Source organism: Pleurodeles waltl, chromosome 7, assembly GCF_031143425.1.
Source record: "Pleurodeles waltl isolate 20211129_DDA chromosome 7, aPleWal1.hap1.20221129, whole genome shotgun sequence".
In the NCBI taxonomy this organism is placed as follows: domain Eukaryota; kingdom Metazoa; phylum Chordata; class Amphibia; order Caudata; family Salamandridae; genus Pleurodeles; species Pleurodeles waltl.
Window position 1 is genome coordinate 581248118 of NC_090446.1, and position 23449 is coordinate 581271566.

General features: G+C 43.8%; 1 protein-coding gene across 1 annotated transcript in view; it reads right to left on the reverse strand.

Moving 5' to 3' along the window:
• Nucleotides 1-23449, reverse strand: part of SLC5A2 (solute carrier family 5 member 2) — a 123533-nt gene that overhangs the window by 73212 nt on the left and 26872 nt on the right. Inside the window, exons 2-6 of the mRNA XM_069244412.1 lie at nucleotides 9942-10013; nucleotides 9166-9270; nucleotides 8810-8869; nucleotides 3466-3570; nucleotides 3066-3171 (exon numbers count right to left, since the gene is read on the reverse strand). Coding sequence (XP_069100513.1) covers nucleotides 3066-3171; nucleotides 3466-3570; nucleotides 8810-8869; nucleotides 9166-9270; nucleotides 9942-10013 — 448 coding nt within the window. The remainder of the gene's footprint in view (nucleotides 1-3065; nucleotides 3172-3465; nucleotides 3571-8809; nucleotides 8870-9165; nucleotides 9271-9941; nucleotides 10014-23449) is intronic.

Consider the following 23449-nt stretch of genomic DNA (forward strand, 5'->3'; position numbering starts at 1 on the left):
GGAGATTTTGCTGTCAGCGTTGACAAGTTGCGTGCACTAATCTTTGAATTAATTTCCTTGAAATAGAAGGTCATCACCAAATTGTTCCGTTTGTGGCCATCCTTTTTTCCAGTTTAGGAATTAGGACATTGACAGCTAATAAGTAGAGTAATTCCACATCAGCATGCATGGATTTCTCATTGGCCACTATGTTTGCTCTGTTGGAGGAACTGCAGAAGTTATCACACGATTTCTGCCATGGCTGACTGCCCCTTTCTCTGGAAACAGATGAGTGGGTCTGCCACATTGTCTTGTGCCGAAGGCCACACTGGAAACCAGGGGTCATATCTATACTCTGTTTGCGTTGAATTAGCTAAATTTTTCTTTTAATCAAATTCATTGCAAACGTAACTCTATATTTATATTTTGGCGCTAGGCGTGTCTAGTGCCAAAATATCGGAGTTGAAGTCATTTTTTGCCTGCGGAAAACTACCTTGTGTCAATGAGATGCAAGGTATGCATTCCTGGGTAAAAATTATAATATGGCCTCAACGCATATTTATCCCTGTGCTAAAATAAAGCACAGGGGAGTGGGGGCCTTAAATAATGGCACTAAGCTTGCTTAGTGCCATTATTTAATGTCTGGGTCATGGCAGGCGTTAGGGGACCTGTGGGCCTTTTTCCATGGCCAGAGACCATGGAAAGAGCCCACAGGTGCCCTTCCCTAGACCTAGGGACACCCCTGCCCACACCAGAGGGACAGCGGAGGATGGGGGACCCCATCTCAGGTAAGTATAGGAGAGTAGAGGTAAGTATTTTATTTTATTTTTTGTAGTGCCATAGGGAGGCCTAACTTGGGCCCCCCTACATGGCACTGGGCCCAATGGCTATGCCCACAGGACATATGTCTTAACTAAGACAGGAGTCATGTCCATGGGGATTTAACTTCAGAAAATGTCGCTAGTCTGGCTAGAGGCATTATTTATGCCTCTGCCCATACCAGCGTCATCCTTTTATGCTAAACCCCCTGTTACCCCTACGCCTCCCCCACCCAGCTAGCGTCCTTTTTTATGAGGCTAGCTTGGCCTTACCGCTGGCTACCGTCATCCCATAAATATGACACCCGGCCGGCGTCTTGGGTGGCACTAGCCAGCGATATAGTTTTTGGCGCTAAACTGCATTAGCGCACTTTAGCGCCAAAAAGTATAAATCAGGGCCCAAGTTTTCAACCATTTTGTCAATGCTGGGAAAACACACTTACTTTCTGAGCTGGGCTTTGCCTTTTATACTATACCAAAGATGTAAGTGATCTAGATTTCCTAGAATGACCAGCCATGTGCCTAACTGAGGAAGTCCTTTTTCGGTGACAGCAAGTTCTGATTGGCTGCTAGACAGGACTGTGAGGATGGTGATTACCTTGATTCAGTTTTGAACTTCTTATTTTTACATCACGCCCCTCAATGAGGAATACCTGCTAATTGCAGGCTTTCTTTCAAAGCTTGCCGAAAATTCTAGCCCAAGATAGCCTTAAGTAAAGCTAGCTCCCCAGCACCATATTTAACTCCCAATGCTGAAACAATGCGCAAGTAGTAGGTGGACCTAAACAATGGCGCTGAACCTGCTTAGCAACATTATTTAATGCCTGGTCAGACCAGGCGTTAATGTGCAGGTAGGCCCATTTCCATAGGGAAACACCATGGAATGGGCACAAAGATGCCCACCTCAACCCCCAGCATCACCACCACACACACCACAGAGACACTACAGGAGGAGGGAGCCCATCCCCGGTAAGTTGCAGGTAAGTGTATGTGTGCGTGTGCCACTGAGGGTCCCTTACATGGGGCCCTCTGGCTGACACTGGGTCTGTTGGGTTTGCCCTGGGGACAATGGTCCCCTGTGGTGGGCATTTGGGTGGTGGTAATGAGTCCTGTCTATAGTTAGACAGGAGTCATTTTTTGGCTGCTTGTTTGTAAAAAAATGATGCTAGGCTGACTAGCGGGAGATTTTTTGCCTCTAATCAGCCTACCCTCATTTTTGACCCACTAGCGCCAATTCCCCTAACCAATTCCCCTCACCAGCTAGCGTCTTTTTTTGGGACGCAAGCCATTTCTTAGCGTCATTGTGCGTCATTTCTTAAATATGGCGCACGGATGGTATTAGGGAATGACGTTTGCTCACGTTAAAAAAAATGATGCACAACTGCACTTGCACAGTTGTGCCCCATTTTTCATAAATAAGGGCCTATATGTATTCGACTTTGGGGTAACACACCACCTGCAAGTCCACACCTTGCTGATGTAGCTTACTTTCTTTATGTGGGTTGGTGGTCAAGAGATGACCCTTTGAATGTGTAAAGGAGAAGCTTGTGGTTCGCCTTGACAATGGATTAATGCCCCTAAAGGTAGAGATAAACACGACAAAGTGCTGAGAGGCCCACACTTCATGGAGATGGCTAGACTGCAATTGAAATTTTAATGAATATTCAAAAGAAGAGAGAAAGGAATGCAATTATATTCCAAAACGATAAAAGAATTTCAAATGAATTTCTTATGTTTGGAATAAATTACGTTTTACAGAAACTTGAAAATGAATCAGCTTTAGCATGCTTTTTTTTTTATTTCAAGCCATTTGAGATTTATGGGCATTGTAGGCAGCTACACTGTACAGATTGGAACACACAGAGATCATGGTTTTGAATAAGGGCCCAGGATTAGCGGGGAACACATCCTCAGCACACCAAGAGTAAATGGTTGAGGACTGAATAAGCACTGAGTGCACAATATTTAGGTTATTTGATAGGTTTATTGAAAATCCAACGCCCCAACCCCCCCGGTTTGAATGCAAAGACTCCAGGATCCATCAAGCCTATTCCATAAATGCGCATAGATAAAATCAATTCAGAATCCACAAAGCCTTTGCCACCTATCGATACAGTGTACTCAGGGTCCATCAAAGTTGTGCCTCTTGGCTTACCTACAGACACCAGGAAACCAGGGTCCAACTAACTTGTCCCATGCGTACCCCCACATCTATGTGGTATGCAGCCCTGTGAGGTACAAGGGCAGGGGAAGCTCTTAATCTGATACCTGTCACTGTGTAAATAGTTGTAATTCCCAGCAAAGCGATGACAGAAACATAGATATCCCATCCCAGGGCCTCACGGATGAAAACTGCTCCAGAGAACATGTCGACCTGGAAGAGAAGCCAGAGAAGAGGAGGTGGTATTGTAATCACTCAAGCAGCAGTCAGTAAAACAGGAGTAAGTGCACCTAAACCACACAAACACAGCTACAACACCCCCTGCGCTATGATATCCACAGGCACTCCTATTCTAACCTCATTACTCTTGCACCATGCTCCACAATGCCTGTGCAATCCTTCAACTATCCTCATTGCTCTTACTCCATCCTCTGTTATACAAACACATTCATCCCCTGAGCTCGCTGGGCATTTCATTGCACAGTAAGTAGGGATGAGTTGACGTACCGAGATCTTGGTGAAGATATACAAGAAAAGAGAAAGGACAGTCAGATATAGGCGGATCCGCTGGCCCCCAAACCGTTTCTTGAGGTACTGAGGCATAGTGATGACCTGCAGAGACGAAACAAACAGAACTGGTTAACAAAGGCCCGCCACTGCATGTGTGCTGCGAAGAGAAGCCCTGCTTCTGTGCTGAGACCCCTCAGCCCAATGTGGATCCACCCAGAGAGAGAGAGAGAGACTATCAATTTAATAGATCAGTGGTTCCCCATCTGTGGTCCGGGGAGCTCTGAGGATCAGCGAAGCCTCCTCAGGGGCTCTGTAACATCTTAGAGAATTAACTAATATTGACAGATTAATAAAGTGGATATAAATTAAGTGACTAAGGGCCAGATGTACCAAGGGGTTTTTCCCATTCTGTGTCAATGGGAAAATGTGTTCGTACATATGGCCCTAAATGTACAACTGAATTTTTTTAAATGTACTGTAAATGTCAAGGAATTTGAAATTGTCGGCTAGAAATTAAATTAGTATCCTCAAATTGATTTGTGGGAACAGTGCAGGTGCATCAGACAGAATATACTACTTATGATGAGTGGCTTTAATTGAATTTAGAAAAGCTCCAACCTTCCTAATATTTTTTTTTATGTTGTTTGCAAATTAAAATGTGTTATAATTTGGGTATGTGTTTGATGGAAGGCTTGTTTCTGTATTTGTTGTGTATTGTTTTGTGGTTCAAATCATTGACAGTGTATAGGCCTGGTTCCCTGGCTTCCAGTAGTGACTCAGTGGGTGGTCCCTGGATTCCAATAAAGATTCAGTGGTGGTCCCAGGGAATCCAGTAATTATGAAGTGGGGGTCCAAAAAAGTCAAAAGATTGGGCACCACTGTAATGGATCACTATGTGGCAGCACAGCAACTTGTCTTCCGACAGCAAGAATCCTACAGGGTGCCCAGACTCTTGAAGCTTAACGACACCACACAGATGAAAGTTGTGTGCTATACAAATGGTGCTATCCCTGTATATTGGATAAAGTACCCCTTGCCGTATATTATGAGGATATGGCATGTCACCATACAGTTCCTTTACCACATAGAGGAACAGGCCAGGGGCTCGTTTCCTTTACAGGTCGCAGAACCTCGAGGTGACTTTTAATATCCTTATAATACATGCGATTCTGAAAAACCCTGTATATAAACCCATTTCTAATTTCTTTATAATAGGCGACATGTGAAACACCCAGTCACTTATTATAAAGGAATGTCATAGCCACTGAACTGTAATAAATTATTACAGTTGCACTCAACTGTATTAAGTTATCACAATAATTTTTTGAATTACAATGCCTGCTGCCACAGCTAGCAGAAGAGGGGAAATGTAGGTCAGGAAGCATTGTTAAAGCATCTGTTTCACGAATGAAAACAAAACATGGCTTTTTTTCTTCTGGTGTGTTTTTCTAACAGTACACTGATATGCAGAAAGGAGATATTAAAGGCAACCTGTTTATTTTTGCACTCCTTATGTAATTATGGAATAGTTAGAATTGTTCTGCATGGTTCTACACTTTCTGAACTCCTGCACCTTTATTTTGTAAAAAGTGACTTGTATTGAACTGTTTTTAATATATTTTTGTATGAAATATCTAACTGTTTTTTGATGTGTTTAGTTTTGTACTAGAGATTCTATTTTTATTTTTCATGTTTGCAAATATACTCTTTCTTTCATATGAAAGAGCTACGACCAAGGGTTTAAGTTGCTTGTGGGAAAGATGATGGTGTGACCATAATTTATGAGGAATCAAGTACTCCTGGATGTACAAGATAATGATATTGCAAGTCATTTCAGATTTCCAATACCTTATAAAGGAATTTGGGATTCTGCCTTGTTCCTCTTTATTGTCATAAAACTCCTCTGTGTCTTACAGTATCCTAATAATGTATAGTAGGTGGTACTTTATCCCATATATAATGTACAACTGAAGATACTTTATTCCTCATAGTTCATTGTTGTGTCATCACCGCTCCCACAAGGTGTTTAAATCCCTTGGAATTTACTAAGGGCTTGAGTTGTTCTTGTGTGACGCAAGCCATTGCAAGGCAATGCAAGTTGATTAGTGGGATTTAATAGGCTACATAAAGCACCCTTGCGTACCTCTGCATGCTTTAGTAAATCCAGTGTAATGCTAGGCAGTGCACATCACTGCCTTGCATTACCTTGCAGCAGGGAGGCATTCCAGGGGTGGAGGATGGGCGATCCCACGCATCCACCTATGTTTTTTTACACAATCCCAGATTTACAAAGATCTGTAAACCTGGGATTGCTCCAAAATGGTGCACCTCCCCGAGCTAGGCTTAACAAGGAGACATATCTTAATTTCTCCTTGTTACTTCCTCTTTTTATGCGTGCTGCATTCTGCAGCACACATACAGAGTAAAATACCTTTAAGGATTGTTTTTGTGCAGGAAGAAGTCCCTCTTCCTGCACATAAACAATCCTGCCCATAACACAGGCACACTTCCACCATGGCACAAAGGTGGCTGCGTTGTGGCATCTTCACTAGAAAACAGCAAAAATGTGCCATATTATTGTTAATATGGTGCATTTCTGCTCTCTCCTTTTCACCCAACAGAGCACAGCAAGTTGTCTTGCTGCATTGCATTGCATGAATTGGCAACTTGCTCTTTCATGTTCATTGCAGACGAGCAGATTAAAAGCAGAACCTGTACTGTGAGATTAATCACACATTTTATTTTTTTGAAAACAAGATATTTAAATCAGTTTAATATGACTCAGATTAATAAAAAGACATGGCTCAGATTGTGTAGGTTAAAAACATGCAAAAATTCTATATTACAGAAAGTCATCTAGGGGTCACCAAGGGTCGCGTCTGTGACCCCCCTGTCTTGCGACCCCTGGCCTCTGAAGCTGCAAAGGAAGCACCAGGAATACAGGAACATACATTTTATGTTTCTCTCGCTTTATAATAGCTGCTTCTGTAGGCAGGCACTGGGCACAGAACAAAGTTGAAACATTTAAATGTGTCAACTTGTCCGAGCACCCTTGTTGTTACCTAGCAACACCTTTTGAGGACTCTAGGCCTCAGACTCCACCATTTGCCAATCTGCGTGGCATGCAGGCTGTGGATTTTGGTGTGTTTCCAGACTGGCCGGTCATGCTTCCAAGTGTTCTTGGATTCCAGCTTTCTTGTAGTATGTGACCTGCACTTTTGCAGACTGAAGCATTTTTGATAATTTAGTAGAATTAATTCAACACTGTTCAACTCAACACATAATCAATGCTTTTGAGTGACACTTTATCACTCGGTGTGAGAAGTTGTGTGGATGAGGCGTTAACAGCTTCATAGAATATTTTTTCAAACTGTGGCATCTTCGTGACGTGAAAAACTGGTAAGGATCTTTTAAAAATTGAGAAGGGGAATAACCAGAACCTCCACAATAGCGGGAGATATTCTTGTAGTTTTCACCTGCAGTCTTCAGTAAAATATTTATGTATCACAAAATGTGTGCCCAAGAATTCATGTTGCTAAAGCAATGCTCCAATTTTCCTGCAACTGGAAATCCCTTTCTTGCGAGTCAGGCCTTTTGGTGTATAGCATCCATTTTAGGACATCCTCATTCCTCACTTCTCATCCCTACTTCTCATCCCTGGTTCTCATCCATCATTCCTACTTCTCATACATCATTCCTTCTTCTCATCTATCATCCCTGCTTCTCTTCCATCATTCCTAATTCTCATCCATCATCCCTACTTCTCACCATTATATGTCATCCCTACTTCTCATCCATCCTCCCTACTTCTCTTCCGTCATCCCTACTTCTCATCCCTGCTTCTCATCCATCATTTCTACTTCTCATCCATCATCCCTCCTTCTCCTACATCATTCCTCCTTGTCATCCATCAGACATTAACCCTTTCTCCTCATCCATCATCCCTACTCCTCAGCCATCATCCCTCCTTCTCATCCATCATACATCATACCTACTTCTCATCCATCATATCTACTGCTCTTGGCCTGGGACCCTATATTCCGCAGCCGCAAACCACCATGTACCTGCAGGTGGACTCTTCCAGATCCTGCACACTTTGATGCAGGATCTGGATCAAAGAAGCCACCAAGATCATCTGCGGGGTCCCCCAAGGATCCTCCCTCAGCCCCACCCTCTTCAACATCTACATGGCCCCTCTCGCCAACATCCTCCGCCCCCCACGGAATCACCATCATCTCTTACGCAGACGACAACCAGCTCATCATCTCCCTCACCAGGAACCCAGGCACCGCCAAGATAAACCTGCACAACGGGCTCCTTGACATCGCCAAATGGATGACAGCAAGCCACCTCAAACTTAACTCAAACAAAACAGAAATCATCATCTTCGGCCCCAACCAGACAGTATGGGACGACTCCTGAGGGCCCACCACCCTTAGACCACCCCCAACACCCACCACCCACGCACGCAACCTTGGCATCATTCTAGACTCATCTGTCTCCAAGACCCAGCAAATCAACACCATATCATCCTCCTGCTTCAACACCCTTCGCGTGCTACGCAAGACTTTCAAATGGATTCCTTTAGAAACAAGAAGAACGGTCACCCATACCCTTATCAGCAGCAGACTGGACTATGGCAACACCCTCTACGCAGGGACCACAGCCAAGCTTCAAAGAAAACTCCAGCAAATTCAAAACGCAGCCGCACGTCTCATCCTCAACCTCCCTCGCCACAAACACATATCCACCCACCTCATATCCCTACACTGGCTGCTCATCAGCCAAAGGATCATCTTCAAAGTCCTCGTCCACGCTCACAAAGCCCTCCACGACACTGGACCGGCCTACCTCAACAAACAAGTAAACTTCCACATACCAACTTGACAGCTCTGCTCCGCTGACCTTGCCCTCGCTAGAGTCCCCCGCATCCAACGCACCACCTCCGGCGGCAGATCCTTCTCCCACCTTGCCGCCAAGACCTGGAACTCCCTCCCCACCAACCTACGCAAGACCCAGGACCTCCTAACTTTCAGAAAGCACCTCAAGACATGGCTTTTTGAGCAGTAACCAGTAGCCCCCCCTCCCCACAGCGCCTTGAGACCGTAACGGGTGAGTAGTGCGCGTAAGAATTATTTTGATTGATTGATGAGAGTTGTGTGAGTGGATGTGAGAGTCAGCATGGACTCAGTAGGGCCTATACTGTGTAGGTTGGGTACAGCAAGACGTCCCTCAGTGCTTCCTATAGAGACAGCTGTGTGGAAAGAGGAGAACTGCACTCATAAGTTGGGAATTCACGTTATGACCATTGACCACCACCAGTCTTGCATACAAGTCTTACCCCAGCTGTCAGGTAGACTGGGACGAAGATCCAGCCAAGGAGAAGAACCACAAACAGTGCCTGTTGGAGGGAGGAAGAGAAGGGGTTACTAGTACTCTACAGAGTCAGGCACGACCATAACAGGGTAGTGCAAAGCAAGAAAAGAGAGAGAAGTGGCCTTTGAAAGTGAAACAAGCAATTAGCAAGGGGTACACGGAGGTAACAAGCAAGACGACGGCATTGAAAGAAAAGTCAAGGAACACTTCTGTGACAATAGGAAGTAATGCCAAAGGAGAAGTTGATGCTGGAGATTAATTATGGAGTGAGTTGGGTAGATAATGTTGACTTTATGAGAGACCATCAGAATAGTTCCATACATTCCACTCAAATCCCGCCACAGCCAATCCACTTGCAGCACCGGTTCCTGCCAGTCCAACAAAATGTCCGCTTCCAATGTTACTGGCAAAGAGTGAAGCACCAACCTGTGAAACAAGAAAGTGTTGTTAAGAACATTACGCGGTGGGGCAAAGGATGCACACCCCTCAGTCTGAGGCTAAAGGAGGTCTGACTGGATACATGTAGCACAAGCCCATTGCAGAACCGAGAGACCCTATCGTGTGGGAGGGGGAAGGAGGGATAGTTTATGCGGCATATGGCAACACTCTTCCAGTGATGGGGCTGTCGGGCTAGAAGCAGCGCTTCCAGGTTAGACTAAGCGTTCCCTGTGATGTGAGCAGAAGAGAAGCACAGCAACTGTGTAGGAGAGAGGTCTGGGCAGAGATTGGTAGAGACACCCCCCTCACACTAGGAAACGCACGTTAGAAAGGATGAAATCCCCCATTGTGGGAGATCTGATAGAGAGCATGTGTTTAGGGTTGGACAGAGGAGGCTCTGAGGTGAAAGAGATGGAGGCAGGCATCTCCCCCAGCAAGAGGGAAGAAGCCCAGGGTATGAAGGACGCGCCATGAATTTCTGATGATTGTCTGGTACTGGACACCATTTGACCGCATTAAAGGGGCATTCAAGTACTTTATACAACTGGTAAATTTGATAGCAGCTTTGCCTTCCTAGTAAGGGCTTTTTAGCACGTGGCCCAATTTTGTGATTCCAAGCCCCATTTTAATCCTCCTGCCTAGCTACACCACATACTTACTGGCCACCACACCATGTTCCTCCCAGCCAAGAAGTATCCGCCGACGGTTCCACGGTTGGTACGCCGCATAGACTGAAAGACACAAGAGAGGTCATAGGGCTTTGGAAGTCAAAAGCCACTGCTAGATCTGTTGTGGAGTTAGTATAGGGACGAGAGGACACGTGTGTGTCAGTGACCAGTGAAATACAGTTTCAGTGAATAAGTTCCTGTAGATATGTTAATTTAAGTGAAGATTTCTCCCAGTGTAGCATCCCAGTGCTGGTTCGTATTTCCCAAACAAACGTAAATTATTTACAAAAAACCATGTAATATACACAGTTTAGGTCTGGCCCAGACACTATAACCTAGTCCTCAATTTTTGTAAGTTTTGATTTTAGCTAGACTGCTTAAAACAGCACGCCAACAAAAGTGATGGAAGCCCTGCTCGATAAGCTTTGGGTACCATGAGCTTCTTTGTGGTCTGGCGCCTGAGTAGGGAATTTAGGTGTACTAAGGCCCATATTTATACTCTGTTTGCACCAGGTTTGCTTCATTTTTTTTATGCAAATTCGTCCGATGCCCGAGTTATGGAGTTTGAGTAATTTTTGTACGTGAAAACCTACCTTGCAATAATGACATGCAAGGTAGGCGTTCCCGTGCAAAAAAAGACTCTAAGGCATGTGCACCTTATTTATCCTCCCACGTCAAAATGACACACAGGAGGAGGCGGGCCTTAAAACAAGGAGCCCAGCCGGATTTGCGCAGTTTTTTAACACCTGGGTCAGGGCAGGCGTTAAGGGACCTGTGGGCTCATTTCCATGGTGGGAGACCATGGAAGCAGTCCACAGGTGCCCTTTCCTGCACCCAGGGACACCCCCTGCCACCCTAGCCCACCCCTGGAGGACACCCATGGATGAGTGAACCCATCCATGGTGAGTGCAGGTAAGTGCAGGTAAGTATAATTTTTTTTTTTAAAGTAGCATACGGGGGCCTAACTTGGGCCCCCCTACATGCCACTGTGCCAAATGGCCATGCCCAGGGGACATATGTCCCCTGGGCATGGTCATTGGGAAGGGTCGCACGACTCCTGTCTTTGCTAAGACAGGAGTCATTTCCATGGGGGTTGTGCGTCAAAAAACGGCGCTAGTCAGGTAAAAGCCAATATTTTTTACTCTAATCTGATTTGCACCATTCTTTGGCGCACAACCGCCAGTCTTCCTTTCGCCTCCGCTGCTCGGTTACCGTAAATTATTTTGACGCAAACCAGGCCGCAGCACCGTCTAACGTCATTTCATAAATAAGGCGCCCGGCTGGTGTGTTGCAATGGCGTTAGCCGGCGGTAAACTTTTTGACGCAAATCTGCCCTGGTGCTGATTTACGTCAAAAAGTATAAATTTGGGCCCAAATGTCTAAGCCAGTCGCCCTGAAATTCGAAATTCACATCTGTGTTATGTAATTGAGGAATTTGGATTCTTAATTAATTGATCTAGTCCTAAAGGAAGGGCAACAATACAGTAACAAATTCAAATTAAAACAATGAGACAGTAAATTAAGAAAACATTTAAATTTCCATCTGCAAACTTACCAATCAATCAAGCTTCAACATAAGCAATTTGCCTTCTTAAAAATATAGTCATAACCGTTTAGTGGAAGAAAGACAGGTGGCCATATATTTTTCCCCTAAATTCACAAAATCGACCCTGAGCTATTTTCTCCACTCTCACTTTTCTCTTCAGTAGAAGTTCTAGTGCTTTTCGAGAAAAGGCTTCACACCCAAGAGCATACTGCGTTCCAGGAGTGAAGTGACAGCTATATATGTGAGTCCTTTCTCTTACTTGTGATACCTGGGCAGTAAGCAGGTATATGTGACTAGGGTACGCTGTGCATATGAAAGAGAAATGGGTCCATCTTACTGTGTTCATACATCGATTTCCTCATTGGGCATAATAATGAGTGGGCTGTAAAACTGGGACCCTTTGCGAACCCTTGTTTGCACTAATCTCCTAATTTGCAAGAAAATGAAATAGCATTATGGTCTTAATGCCCCCAAGATAAATGCTGGTTGGACAATAGGAGAGACACAAAAATTGACATAATTCATAACCCTTTTGATAGTGTACACACTCATCCACAGGAAAATCCCCAAGTAAGGATCCAAGTGGATGTGAAATCACAGTATGGCTTAAGAATAACAGCCAACCTTGAAAACCAGTCCTTAAAAAGCAGACAAAACACCCATCCTCTTTAAAAATGGAACAGCTGAGGTCAAACAGCAATAATCTGGGGAGCACAGGTCCTGGCTCTACATGGTGCCATGGAGCTACATGCTTTTAGACCCTGGTGGCTTAGCGTTGGTGAGATGGAGAGGGCTTCTGGTCCCAGTGACAAGGCCTCCTTAACACACTAGTTCTGATGTCTAGAAATATGGGTAACAAGGCTTTTAGGTCAAGAAGCTTCCTTGTAACTGCAACGTTTTTTATGTGGGATAGGTGCTTTATTTATTACATCGCTAGTTCTTCAATGAAGGCTTTCACATTGAATTCAGATGATTCTTTTGTATGGAGACCAGACACCGTGGGAGACAAAACACTGGGGCTTGTACCCAACACTTTAGAGAGGGCACTATGTTTGGAAGGGATGATATTTTATTTATGTTTTTCCGTCTGACCCCAGTGCTCTGGCAGGTGAAGCGGTGCTGAGGTTAATTGTAACTTTTTAAGGGGAATAGATCACAATGCCTGATTGTCCAGAAGCCTCTAGATTTCAATCTAATTCCTTGAGAGGAAGATACCCACAGCCTCCTTGACGGCCAACATTTTCTTCTGAGGACAGAAGGGTTTCCAAAATGTCCTAATTGAAATCAATCCAGATAAAAAAGGGTCTGACAAATCAGCGCCAGGCTGAACAAAGCACGATCATGAGATAGTGGTCTTATCCGGTAGTCATCCGGATAAGGACAGCAATGGACCTTTTGAAGTCAAAGGTAGGCCGCCACTTGAGCCAACACTAGAGCTAGTAGTTTGGTGAAAGTTTTCATTCACATTGACAACCAAAAGGGGAGTGTCTGGTATGGATAATGCTGGTCCTCTGTGACAAATTATTGATATTGTCTTTGGACCCGGTGAAGCGGTTTGTCGAAGCATACATATTGCAGGATTATTGGACATAAACAGTCAATCAAGCCTGTTAAACTGCTGCCAGTATATCAGCCAACGTCGGCATTTCGAACATGTGAAGCAGATCCACAGGTTCAGATATTGACAATTGCAGGATCCATTCCCATCCTGGTCAGCAGAAAATATTGTGAGTAATAGCTCATTCACTGCTTGAGATCAGAGGTCTCTTTGATGGTCTCTTTTGGAGGTGCTTCTGTACATTAGCCAATAACAAAGAAACTGACCCCGAAGAGGAGCTTTTGTCAGTGATGGGTACTGCTTTGACAGCTCATAGTCATAGCCAATTTGGAGCTCCGAAGAGTTCCCAAGTGGCCTTGGACCAACAGTGGGAACAGAGGGAAACCTTACACTGACTAGTGGCGAACAGACCCTTCTCACCAAATGGCAGGCTGGTGAGTTTGTCCTCGATTTTTTACATCAAGTCTGAAGACATCTTCCTTTCCTGGCAGCTCCATGTAAGACCAATATTCAAGAAACAGGTGTTGTGGATTGATCAGATGTCTAGATGTTGTAGTTGGATGGCAGGGCCTTCATACGAGAGTCTGGAGCTATTTAGGTAGGAGGCAAGTTCTGTGTTTCATGTTATGCCCTTAGGCTATAGCAAAAGTAGGTTGGCCCTGTTAGGCTCTATTTTCCCTCAAATAGTCCCAATCGCCTAGCTTCCATTACATATCAGATACCAACAGTCTACTACATCAGTCACTGTCAGCATTACAGAGATCCACTCAGACATACATGTTATCGTTAAACTTTATTTCGGCAAATATTGCCATAAAAGTCAAGACAAGAGATAAATACAACATACATATATACATTTCACAATTAAATATAAGATACAATACATACAGTTGGCAAGAAATATATGGATGTCTCCATGATTAAGCAGTACCGCATATAAAAATATAAATAACAATTTATAAATTAGTTAAAAGCCAGAACTAAAAAATTAATTAACTTGGATCGAAGAAACAGTGCATCATATATCTTTACAAGGAAAGGGAAGAGCAGGCCACCTAACAAAAATATTACAGTTTGTGACCAAGTCGTTTTCTGATAAGGTACACATTAAATAAAAATCTACTCGTGCCAAACACCACTAATTGTGAAGTATTAGACTGAAATATGCGCTCTGCTTCTTTGTAGGATCTGACCCCCACATATTTACAAACGGGTTTGATCCAACAATCCCTTGGTTTCTTGTATACTGGGCAAAAGAAGAGTAGATGAACAACATCTTCTTTAGCCCCTAAAGTACAGAGGGTGCACAATTCACAACCTTTTACCCCTCCCCAATTGCATGTGTAAGCATTAATCTGTAAGACCCCATACCTAAACTGTAGATATAGTGTTTTTGCCAGTGGAGGACCGACCTCATCCAAAAATTGTTCGAATTTAGGTGTATCTTTTATGTTCAAAAAATTCAAAGTCAGAATACCAATCGATGAACTATACAATAGCTCTCCGTTGACATAAGACCAAAAAGTGTCCTTTACATATTTCCTGGTACATGTTGTCATATTCTGAGGAACTTCCCATAGGTGTGATAAACCTAATCTCTCATACCACTTAGATACATATTTTAACCAAGGGGTATTCATATAACCATCTATCTGAGTTAATTCAGTCAATCCACTCTTGTAATCACTCAACTCCGGGGTTACCCATAACCTGACCCAATACAGCAGTGGTCTTAATAACGCTTGATAGTCTGCTCTTTTAAGATTAATATCAAGGAAAACAGGGACTAGAGGAGTTCTTGTCGGTATTTTAAGTAGCCTTCGTACAAAGTGGTTTTCCGTTTTTCCAAAGTTGTTGTTACAATAGTAGCCCCAGAGTTCAGCACCATAAAAGGTGGCCGATTGGGCCTTCGCTTTATATACTTCAAGTGCCGGTGAGATTGCTTTAGAATAACTAGCTCCGTGTACTTTTAAAATAGGCATTGAGTTTTGTTTAAGGGATAAGATGCTTTTATCCATCTGTCCTTTCCAGGACAGGTTACTATCCAGCATTAACCCCAAATAATTAAAACTTCCTACCTGTTCCAGTTTTTGATTCTCCAAGGACAGATTATTCCTGAAGGGTTTCTTGGGGTTTATGGACATATACTTGGTTTTGGTAGGATTTATTTCTAGCCCCTTCCCCACACAATACTTCTGGAAAGAATCTACCAAATTTTGCAAACCTCTCGGAGTTTGAGAAATAAGGATGGTATCATCGGCAAATAATAATGCCGTAATCGGCTCACCACCTAGCTTCGGGGAGTCATGTACACAATTCCTTAAATAACTCGGAATATCATTAACATATAATGAGAAGAGTGTAGGTGCTAACACGCAACCTTGGCGCACACCACGGTCTACAGGTATGGCCCTTGAGGTTTCACCTTCTTTTCCCCATCTAATTTTTGCATAGTTCCCTGTGTGAAGCTTGATAAGTTCTTTAAGTAGTTCCCCAGGGACCGCCATGTTCCTTAATGTAATCCACAACAAATTGCGCGGAACAAGATCAAAGGCGGCCCTTAGATCCACGAATGCCACATAGAGACTACCCTTCCTTAAATTTATATACTTCCAACAGATGCACATAAACCTAAACACCTGGTCAACCGTACTGATTTTTATTCTAAAACCAGCCTGATATTTGGTTAATATTTTAGTCTCTTCAATCCAATCTAAAAGCCTATTTAAAATGTGTCTGGCATGTATCTTTTGAAAAATGTCTATTAAACTTATTGGGCGGTAATTACTTGGATCATAGCGATCACCTTTTTAAAAAATTGTTATGATTTCTGCCCCTTTCCATGAATCGGGGATCGGTGTGCCTGCCACAATGGAATTACTCAGGTAATTTATATAAGGCCCCCACACATCCACATCATATTTTAGTAGATCGCCGGGAATTTTATCAGGGCCTGGGGCTTTGCCCATTTTCACAGCTAATAAAGCCTTATTAGTTTCTTCTAAACTAAAAGTTAATGGAGCAATACTCATTTCTAAGTTTGTCTCATAGTCCCCGAAGGGCCAACTCTCCTTTTTGTTAGCATAGAGCTTAGTGAAGTGATCACACCAAGTATTTTCATCTAGGAAAATATCCTTTGTTGATCTACCCTGCTTATTTCCCTTAGCGATTAAATTCCAGAACATGTTCTGATCCCGTAACTTAGCTGCATTAAAGAGATCCTCCCAAAAACTTTCATCCCATGCTTTTTTAGCTTGGGCCATAGTGTTTTTGTAGGCTAGTCTACCTCTTTTTATATCCAAACAATTCCCAGATTTTACTGCCTGGATCAGTCTTGATTTTACTATTCGACAATCTTTATTATACCATGGGTTCGCTGTCTCAAGATGGTTCCTTATCCTATTACCATCTTTTTTATAGATTTTACTCAATAGTGGAGTTAGTGCATCTACCAGCTTAAGATGTAAATCAAGAACACCTTGTGTTCCCACTAACGCTGACTGTAAGTCTCCTACCGTTTCAGTAAATACATTGTAAATACTTATCAGCGTCTTTTCTGTTCCCAAGATATATGGCCATCTTAGAGCACGCCTGTTATTGGTTACCTCTAGCTCCGCGACTGTGGTATTTAATAGGGTCTCTTCTTCGGATCTAATAATAAATGATTGAGAGTCTAGCCATAGTTGGAGGGGGAAATGATCACTCTCCGTCCTATGGTCTATCTTGAAATCGGTTATTTGGTCCCATATATTCCGGGTAGCCATTACAAAATCTATATGTGACCTGGAATTTCCCTTAAAATAGGTTGGAGCTGCTGGTCTGTCTGATCGAAATCGACCATTACAAGCCCTTAGATCATGTACCACAGTCAACTGTAAAATCTGTAAGGCGGCTTTTGTGCTTTTAGCTGAATTTGCAGATTCTAAGGGCAGGATATCATTAGCAGCATCTTGTTCATCAAGTAATTTTTCCAATCCCAAGACAGGCTCATATTTACAGTTAAAATCCCCACCAACTAACACCTTTACATTATCTCCTAATGAATCTAAAAAGGAATCCAGGAGTTCTACCACCTCTGATTCCTTGTTAGATGGGGACGGTCTATTATATATATTTATTAGATGTATAGTTTCTTTCCCTCTTGTATCAATTTTAAGGCCTAGTAGGTCCGGAGAGGGGATGGATAACTGGGTGACATCTATTTCTAGAGTCACTTTAACCCAGATAACCAGTCCCCCTGAGGCTCTACCTCTAGTTGATGGAATAGCATAAGAACAGTATGTTTTATACCCCAACCTATGGGGGGTTTCTACCATCCAAGTTTCCTGTAGGAATATGATATCGTAATTCTCAATATAGGAACACCATACCACATCCTCAAGGTTCCTGGCTAGGCCAGCTATATTCCAAGATATCAGTCTAATATTTGTTATCCCTTTTACACAGGGTGAATCTAATACTCTAGGTAAGTTGTCTTTTTCTGTAACATCCTCTAGTTCAACTAAAGGATTTAACTCTTTGTCTTGATTATAGTCTTTACTAACGTCATTACCCTCCCTAGTCCCTGTGAGGCACTTATCAGGTACGCCCAAACTGATTACCTCACTCAAAATAGAATAAGGGGATTTAACGCTGTTTACCAAATTGACTGTCCATGAATTTCTGGGGCTCGAAGGTACTATAAGTTTCGGTTCTAAATATTCTATACTCTGTTTTTGTTCCCACGTCTGGGTATATACTAACATTTCTGTGATAAATTCCCTGCACGTGGGAGTCAATCGTTTTCATCCAAAGTACTCAGTACCGAAAATCTATTTTCAATTGGAGTATAAAAATTTGTGTTTCTTCTATTAGTCAAGAGTCTGTGTTTTTTAGAAAATTCTGATGTACTGGCTAAATGTCTATAAAAATAAGCCAGAGGGTGCACACCCACGTCAGACTCCTCTACATCCAAAGAAGCTGCTCTAAGAAGAACAGTCGCAACATGTTGAGGGTGTCTAAAATTAACAATTACACAATCCCCCTTAAATTTTTTCCTCGCGTTTCCGATCCATGGTACCCGTCTAGTAGACAGTATATGATCGGATAGATGTGGGGGGAAACCACAATTTTTGTTTAACCAAGCAACTGATTTCCGTTTGAGAGAATCATGTGATTCCTCATGGAAATTCATTGCTGTTGGGTCTAAGGGAGGAACATTCGAAAGGACTATGACATATGGTTCACAATCAGGTGGAAGATTAATATGATTTGATCTGTTCACTGGAGTAGTGTACCTCGCAATATTAGATGCAGCTGCCTTCATATGAGAGGTCCTATCCACCATACATGGTGGCTCCCTAGGTTCTGGTAAACATGACCTCTGTGCTACAACCAGTTGTGCAGAGTTACCGAATTGAACGGGTAGCTCAGACTGTTTCATAGTCTGTTCCTTACACATCTTATCTAAAAGACCACCCAACCTAGATACCTCCGTAGATAACAATTCAATTTTTTCCATAAGAGGTTTAGTCATATGGTCTAATTTTTCCTCAAATAGCTTAGCGATGTGACCCAAGAGATCACAATTCACATCGTCCTTATTAATTGTAATCTCGTTATTAGCTACATTACTTCTAAGGCCATATTCTATCGTTGGTTTAAGATGTATGTTCCCCCGCTTAATTTGCGTTTTTCTGCATTTTCTAACAGCTCTCTTAGGAGGAGAGTGAGACAATACAGACTCACTTGGGGACTCCAATGGGTCTTGAATTGGTGGTTCTAAAACTAAGGGTAAAATGGCTGAATTTTCCAAAGGGAAAGCTTCAATATTAAGGGGATCCACCATGTTAGAACCGCTACCATCGTCTACAGAAGAAAAAAAAAATTCTGAGGAGGACTCCTTCCCTAAGGATTTCCTTCTATCAATGTTTATCTTGCTCACCATTTTAACCAAGTAATTATCCAGGGTGGAAATATTTTTAGCCATTCTACACCACCCTCACGTATATAACAACCACTACTAGCGTTGATAAAATACTCGATAGAGTGTCTAAATTTTATAGCCCTGCCCTACACGGAGCTTTTATATCATAACAAAGTATAGGGCACCTACATATATCAGCAATAACACAGAACAACAAGTGCATATGACCCAGAAGACACTATAACTCAATTAAATGGAGCCCAAGTATACAGCTTACTAAACGTTATCGGATTAAATAGAAGCAATTAACAACTTAGCGAATTGGCCCAACCCGACCCCTTCCGGCCCCCTAATGGCCACACAACGGCCCGTCCTTTGCCCGGGCTTAGCCCTGCGTGATCCCGCTCAGTCAGAGACAGGATCAGTTTAATAGCGCCTTCGGGCATGCAAAATGCGTTGGCTCCGCTTCCGGGGTGCAAGGGGACCTGGGTAATGTAGTCCCGACCTGTCCCGTCAAACGCTCCCCCCACACAGCGTTCGCGATGTCAGGCGACGGCGGGGGGAGATGTGGAGGCCAGCAGAAGGAACAGCAGCCCCGAGGACCACAGGGGCACAAAGGTATGCAACACAATGCGGGCATAGGTAAATTCGCTGTAATCTCTGACTTGGCCTCGTGACGTAAATGACCAACCAAGACGTTTCCAGTTCCGTTGCTTACAAAAAGGAGAGGCGTGAAAGGAGACTTGGGGTTTTAGGTAACAAAAAATGAGGATGGAGACAGTTCCAAATAAGTAAGAATGACAAGCTGATAGGCTGTAGTTTCAACCAGACTGCGCCTTTGGCAGACGTGGTAATCGCTCCTCCTATAGGACAGTAAATGTCTTACTTACATATGTGGCAATTTTCAACAAATACACACGGTCTAGGGCTTTTGATTAGAGAAATTATAGTCCTGACGATTGCTTCTCGCAGTCACATTCACAGAGAACTATATAAAAGGGGCGGCTCCCAATTACCCCCAAGTTTAAAAGTTGAAGGTAAGGATTACCGATCAAGGTTATATACCAAAAATATTAATGTTAATTTTATGTCCCCCTCAGTACTATCTCCGGTAAATTGTATGAAGTGAAATAATTGAGATTACAATATGGCCGCCACGATGTGACAGATTTTTTGCATTCTGTTTCCCGTAGAGTGGAGAATCGAATACACCGCCTGCCTGCACGTCCACAGAGGACCAGAGCACCGGAAGGAACACGAATGGAAAAAAACGAGTTCCAAACTACATGTTGCCGAGTCCTCACGCCGGCGCCGAAGAGAGCAGAAGCCAACGAGACCTGACTCCGTCCCGGGTCCGGGTAAGGCAGCCTCCTCACCTCTAGTAACGCTGGAGGAGCTGACGATACTTATTGCCAGGGTGTTGTTCCTCTGAATGCTTGGTTTTCTCTGTGCCTCTTGTTAAGCTCCCGCCACTCGGGTTTCTCGTGCTCCACCCGCTTCAGATTTCTTGGAGCACGTTCTGCTCTGCCTGCCCCCAATCGTGCTCGCTCAGCGATCGCGGCAGCCTGGCGACCGGAGGAAGAGGCGCCGTGTGCTGGCCCGGCCCGTCCGTGGGGCTGCAGCGGGGCTCCCAAGCCGAGAGCCGTAGTGCGGGCGCGGAGCCGAGACGCGGACCGCGGGAGCGCTTCCCCCGACCCCTGCGGTACTTTGTATTCCTGGAAGCGGAGATCCGCTGAAGAGGAGCAGGGAAAACAGCTGCAACGCCAAGAAAACAGTCCGGCCCGCGATGTGCTGAGACCGTGGCTCGGAGGGCCCTGCCCGGCGCGGCTTGAGCTGGGCGCTGCCGAGGGTTGTGCCCGGGACGGCGAGGCTGGAGACGGCTGCGCGGTGTCTCGGAGCGGCGGCGGGATGCGGACGGGCTGCGCTGGTTGTACCTCTGGCTCCCTCCCCACTCAGACATACAGAGAATGGGAACACACAGGATACTACACACCTCCCTTTCTTACAAACAACAAAACAAAAATAGCAATTTAATTACATATAAAACACAGGAACAATCATTCTTAATGATTCAAACTCGAACATATCTAGCTTACACAATGATTCAGGAGCAACTTATTAAACGCTCCAATACCCATGCGCAGGGATACACAGAGATAACAAACAGAAGTCACCGTAACTCTGCAGAGTCAAAACATGAGGCTCCCTACACCTCATGTCAAGTAAAGAAACAAGACAACAACTAGTTTGTGACTACCACTGCACAATGGTCCAAGGCATGAAAGTAATGTGACCTCCTTGGGCATGAGGCCCTACCACCACATGTCTGAACACTCATAATAGCACAATACAATATTTATGAACACAGGACATGTAATCATGGATGTCCCATTATATAAATGCCAGGGCACGGAACCCACCGGCTTGCTTTGACAAAGGGTTTCCCCATCATTCCTAAATCTACACATTAAAGGCACCAAACAAAACAAAGTTGGAAAGTTTAACTGTACATTGCCTCAATCCAATATTCCTTTGACCAATCCCAGTCATCACAACTGCACTCATACACAATGTCCCTAGACATCCAAATCACTTTACTAAACTACATAGCACAACAAACTCTCACAACTTCTTCATCTTTCACACACAACACACACATCCCCACAAGGACAACGCCTTCTACCACACACTCACACACAAAAGTGCAGTCCAGTTCCACAACACACCCCTCACTAAATCACACTAGCTAGCCAACATTTAGCTTCAAACGTAGAAGGTTATTATAATAATAAGAATACAGATTGAAAAGGGAAAGGAGAAAGGAGGGGAGATGTACATGGTTTATGTAAATTATAGTCGGATGAGGTTACATAAAGGATATAATAATGTGCACAATGGTAAAATATAATAGTTGAAAAGAAAAGATAATAATATTCTCAATCATAGGAAGTAAAGGAGGTTGAAGAACTTCCTGTATATCAGGTGAAGGAGTGTCCAACATTCTGGCAGATTTGTCCAGGAAAGATGTGACTGGACTCCACAACTCTTTTTGTTTGAAGAGAAGTCATAAAGGATGCATATAAGTTGTATCTAGTCTGCGATTATGGCAAACTGCATATCAGCATGTTTTAAATGACATTTTGAATTTTTCCAGTGTGTTGTGATCTGTTGGAAGACCACTGCTAGTAACAAATCCTAAATCTTACCGTTCAATGAAACATCCACCCAATCATCCTACACACTTGCCAAAAATATATTAGATATGGAGAAAGGCACATTTGATATTAAAACTGAATCCAAACTTGCAACCAAAAAGTAGAAACGGGAGGGCACATGAAAAGTAAGTGTTTTTGGTCATCTTGTTGTGTTAAACATGTCCAGCAAGCATCTGAATTATCTGAATTAATTTTGTGTAAGGATGTTAGAATGAGAAGTAACCTATTAATGCAAATTAAGGTTGTATGATGGAAGCATGCATGCCTAAAGTACACATGCCAGAACAACGCATTCTTAAGAACGACCGCGTCTTTACCACGCATGCCATTACCACGCATGTCTTTACAATTAATTCTGTTGTAAAAGCATGTATGGCAAAGAAAGATGTGAGGTAAATTACCCCCCCCTCCCCTTGGCCCTAACTCAGCATCCCAGCACTTAATACTACCCCTCCCCCCCTTGCCCTGAGACCTAAACCCCCCCCAGCCCTGAGCCCTAAAACAGATTCGACTCTGCCCCTGAAACTACCCTGACCCCCCTTCCTAATGCCTACTTAAAACTACCCCGACCCCAGGCCCCTGCCCTCCGTCCCTGAGCCCTAAAACTGTCCCCAGCCCTGCAAAGTGCCCTTTGCCCCAGCCCTGAACTCTAAAACTCTACACCAACCCTTACAACTATCCCAAACCCCCAGCCCTAAGCCCTAAAACCCTGCCCCGTAGGAAGGCCTTGAGAGGGCGCATGTCTACAATACGCCAAAAACGTCCGTCGTCCTTGGGGATCAAAAAGTAGCAGGAATAACAACCACATCATACTTCTGGCACCTTCTTGACAGTTGATTTGGCCTAAAGGGCTTGCACTTCCTGTCCGACATTATCACCTGCTTCCTTACAACTACCCCGATTCCCTCCACTGCCTTGAGCCCTAAAACCCTACCTCTACCCAAAGAAACTAACCAGACCACCCTGTCAAAAAAAAAAAAAACTTCCCCTGCCCTGAGCCCTAAAACTCCCCCCAACCCTCAAAAGAACCCCCTGAACCCGGTTCCAGCCCCTAAAGACCTGCTACCTGCCTAAAAAAAGTAACACGAACCCCCACCCCTGGTAAAAAAATAAAATAAAAAAATAACCTGACCTCCACCCTCCCCTACCTGAGCCCTAAAACTTCCCCCCTCCCCTCAAAAGTACCCCCCAAACCTGGTCCAAGCCCAAAAAAGCCTGCTACCGGCCTAAAAAAATAGTAATGCGACTCCCCCTTGTAAAAAAAAGAAGAAAAAA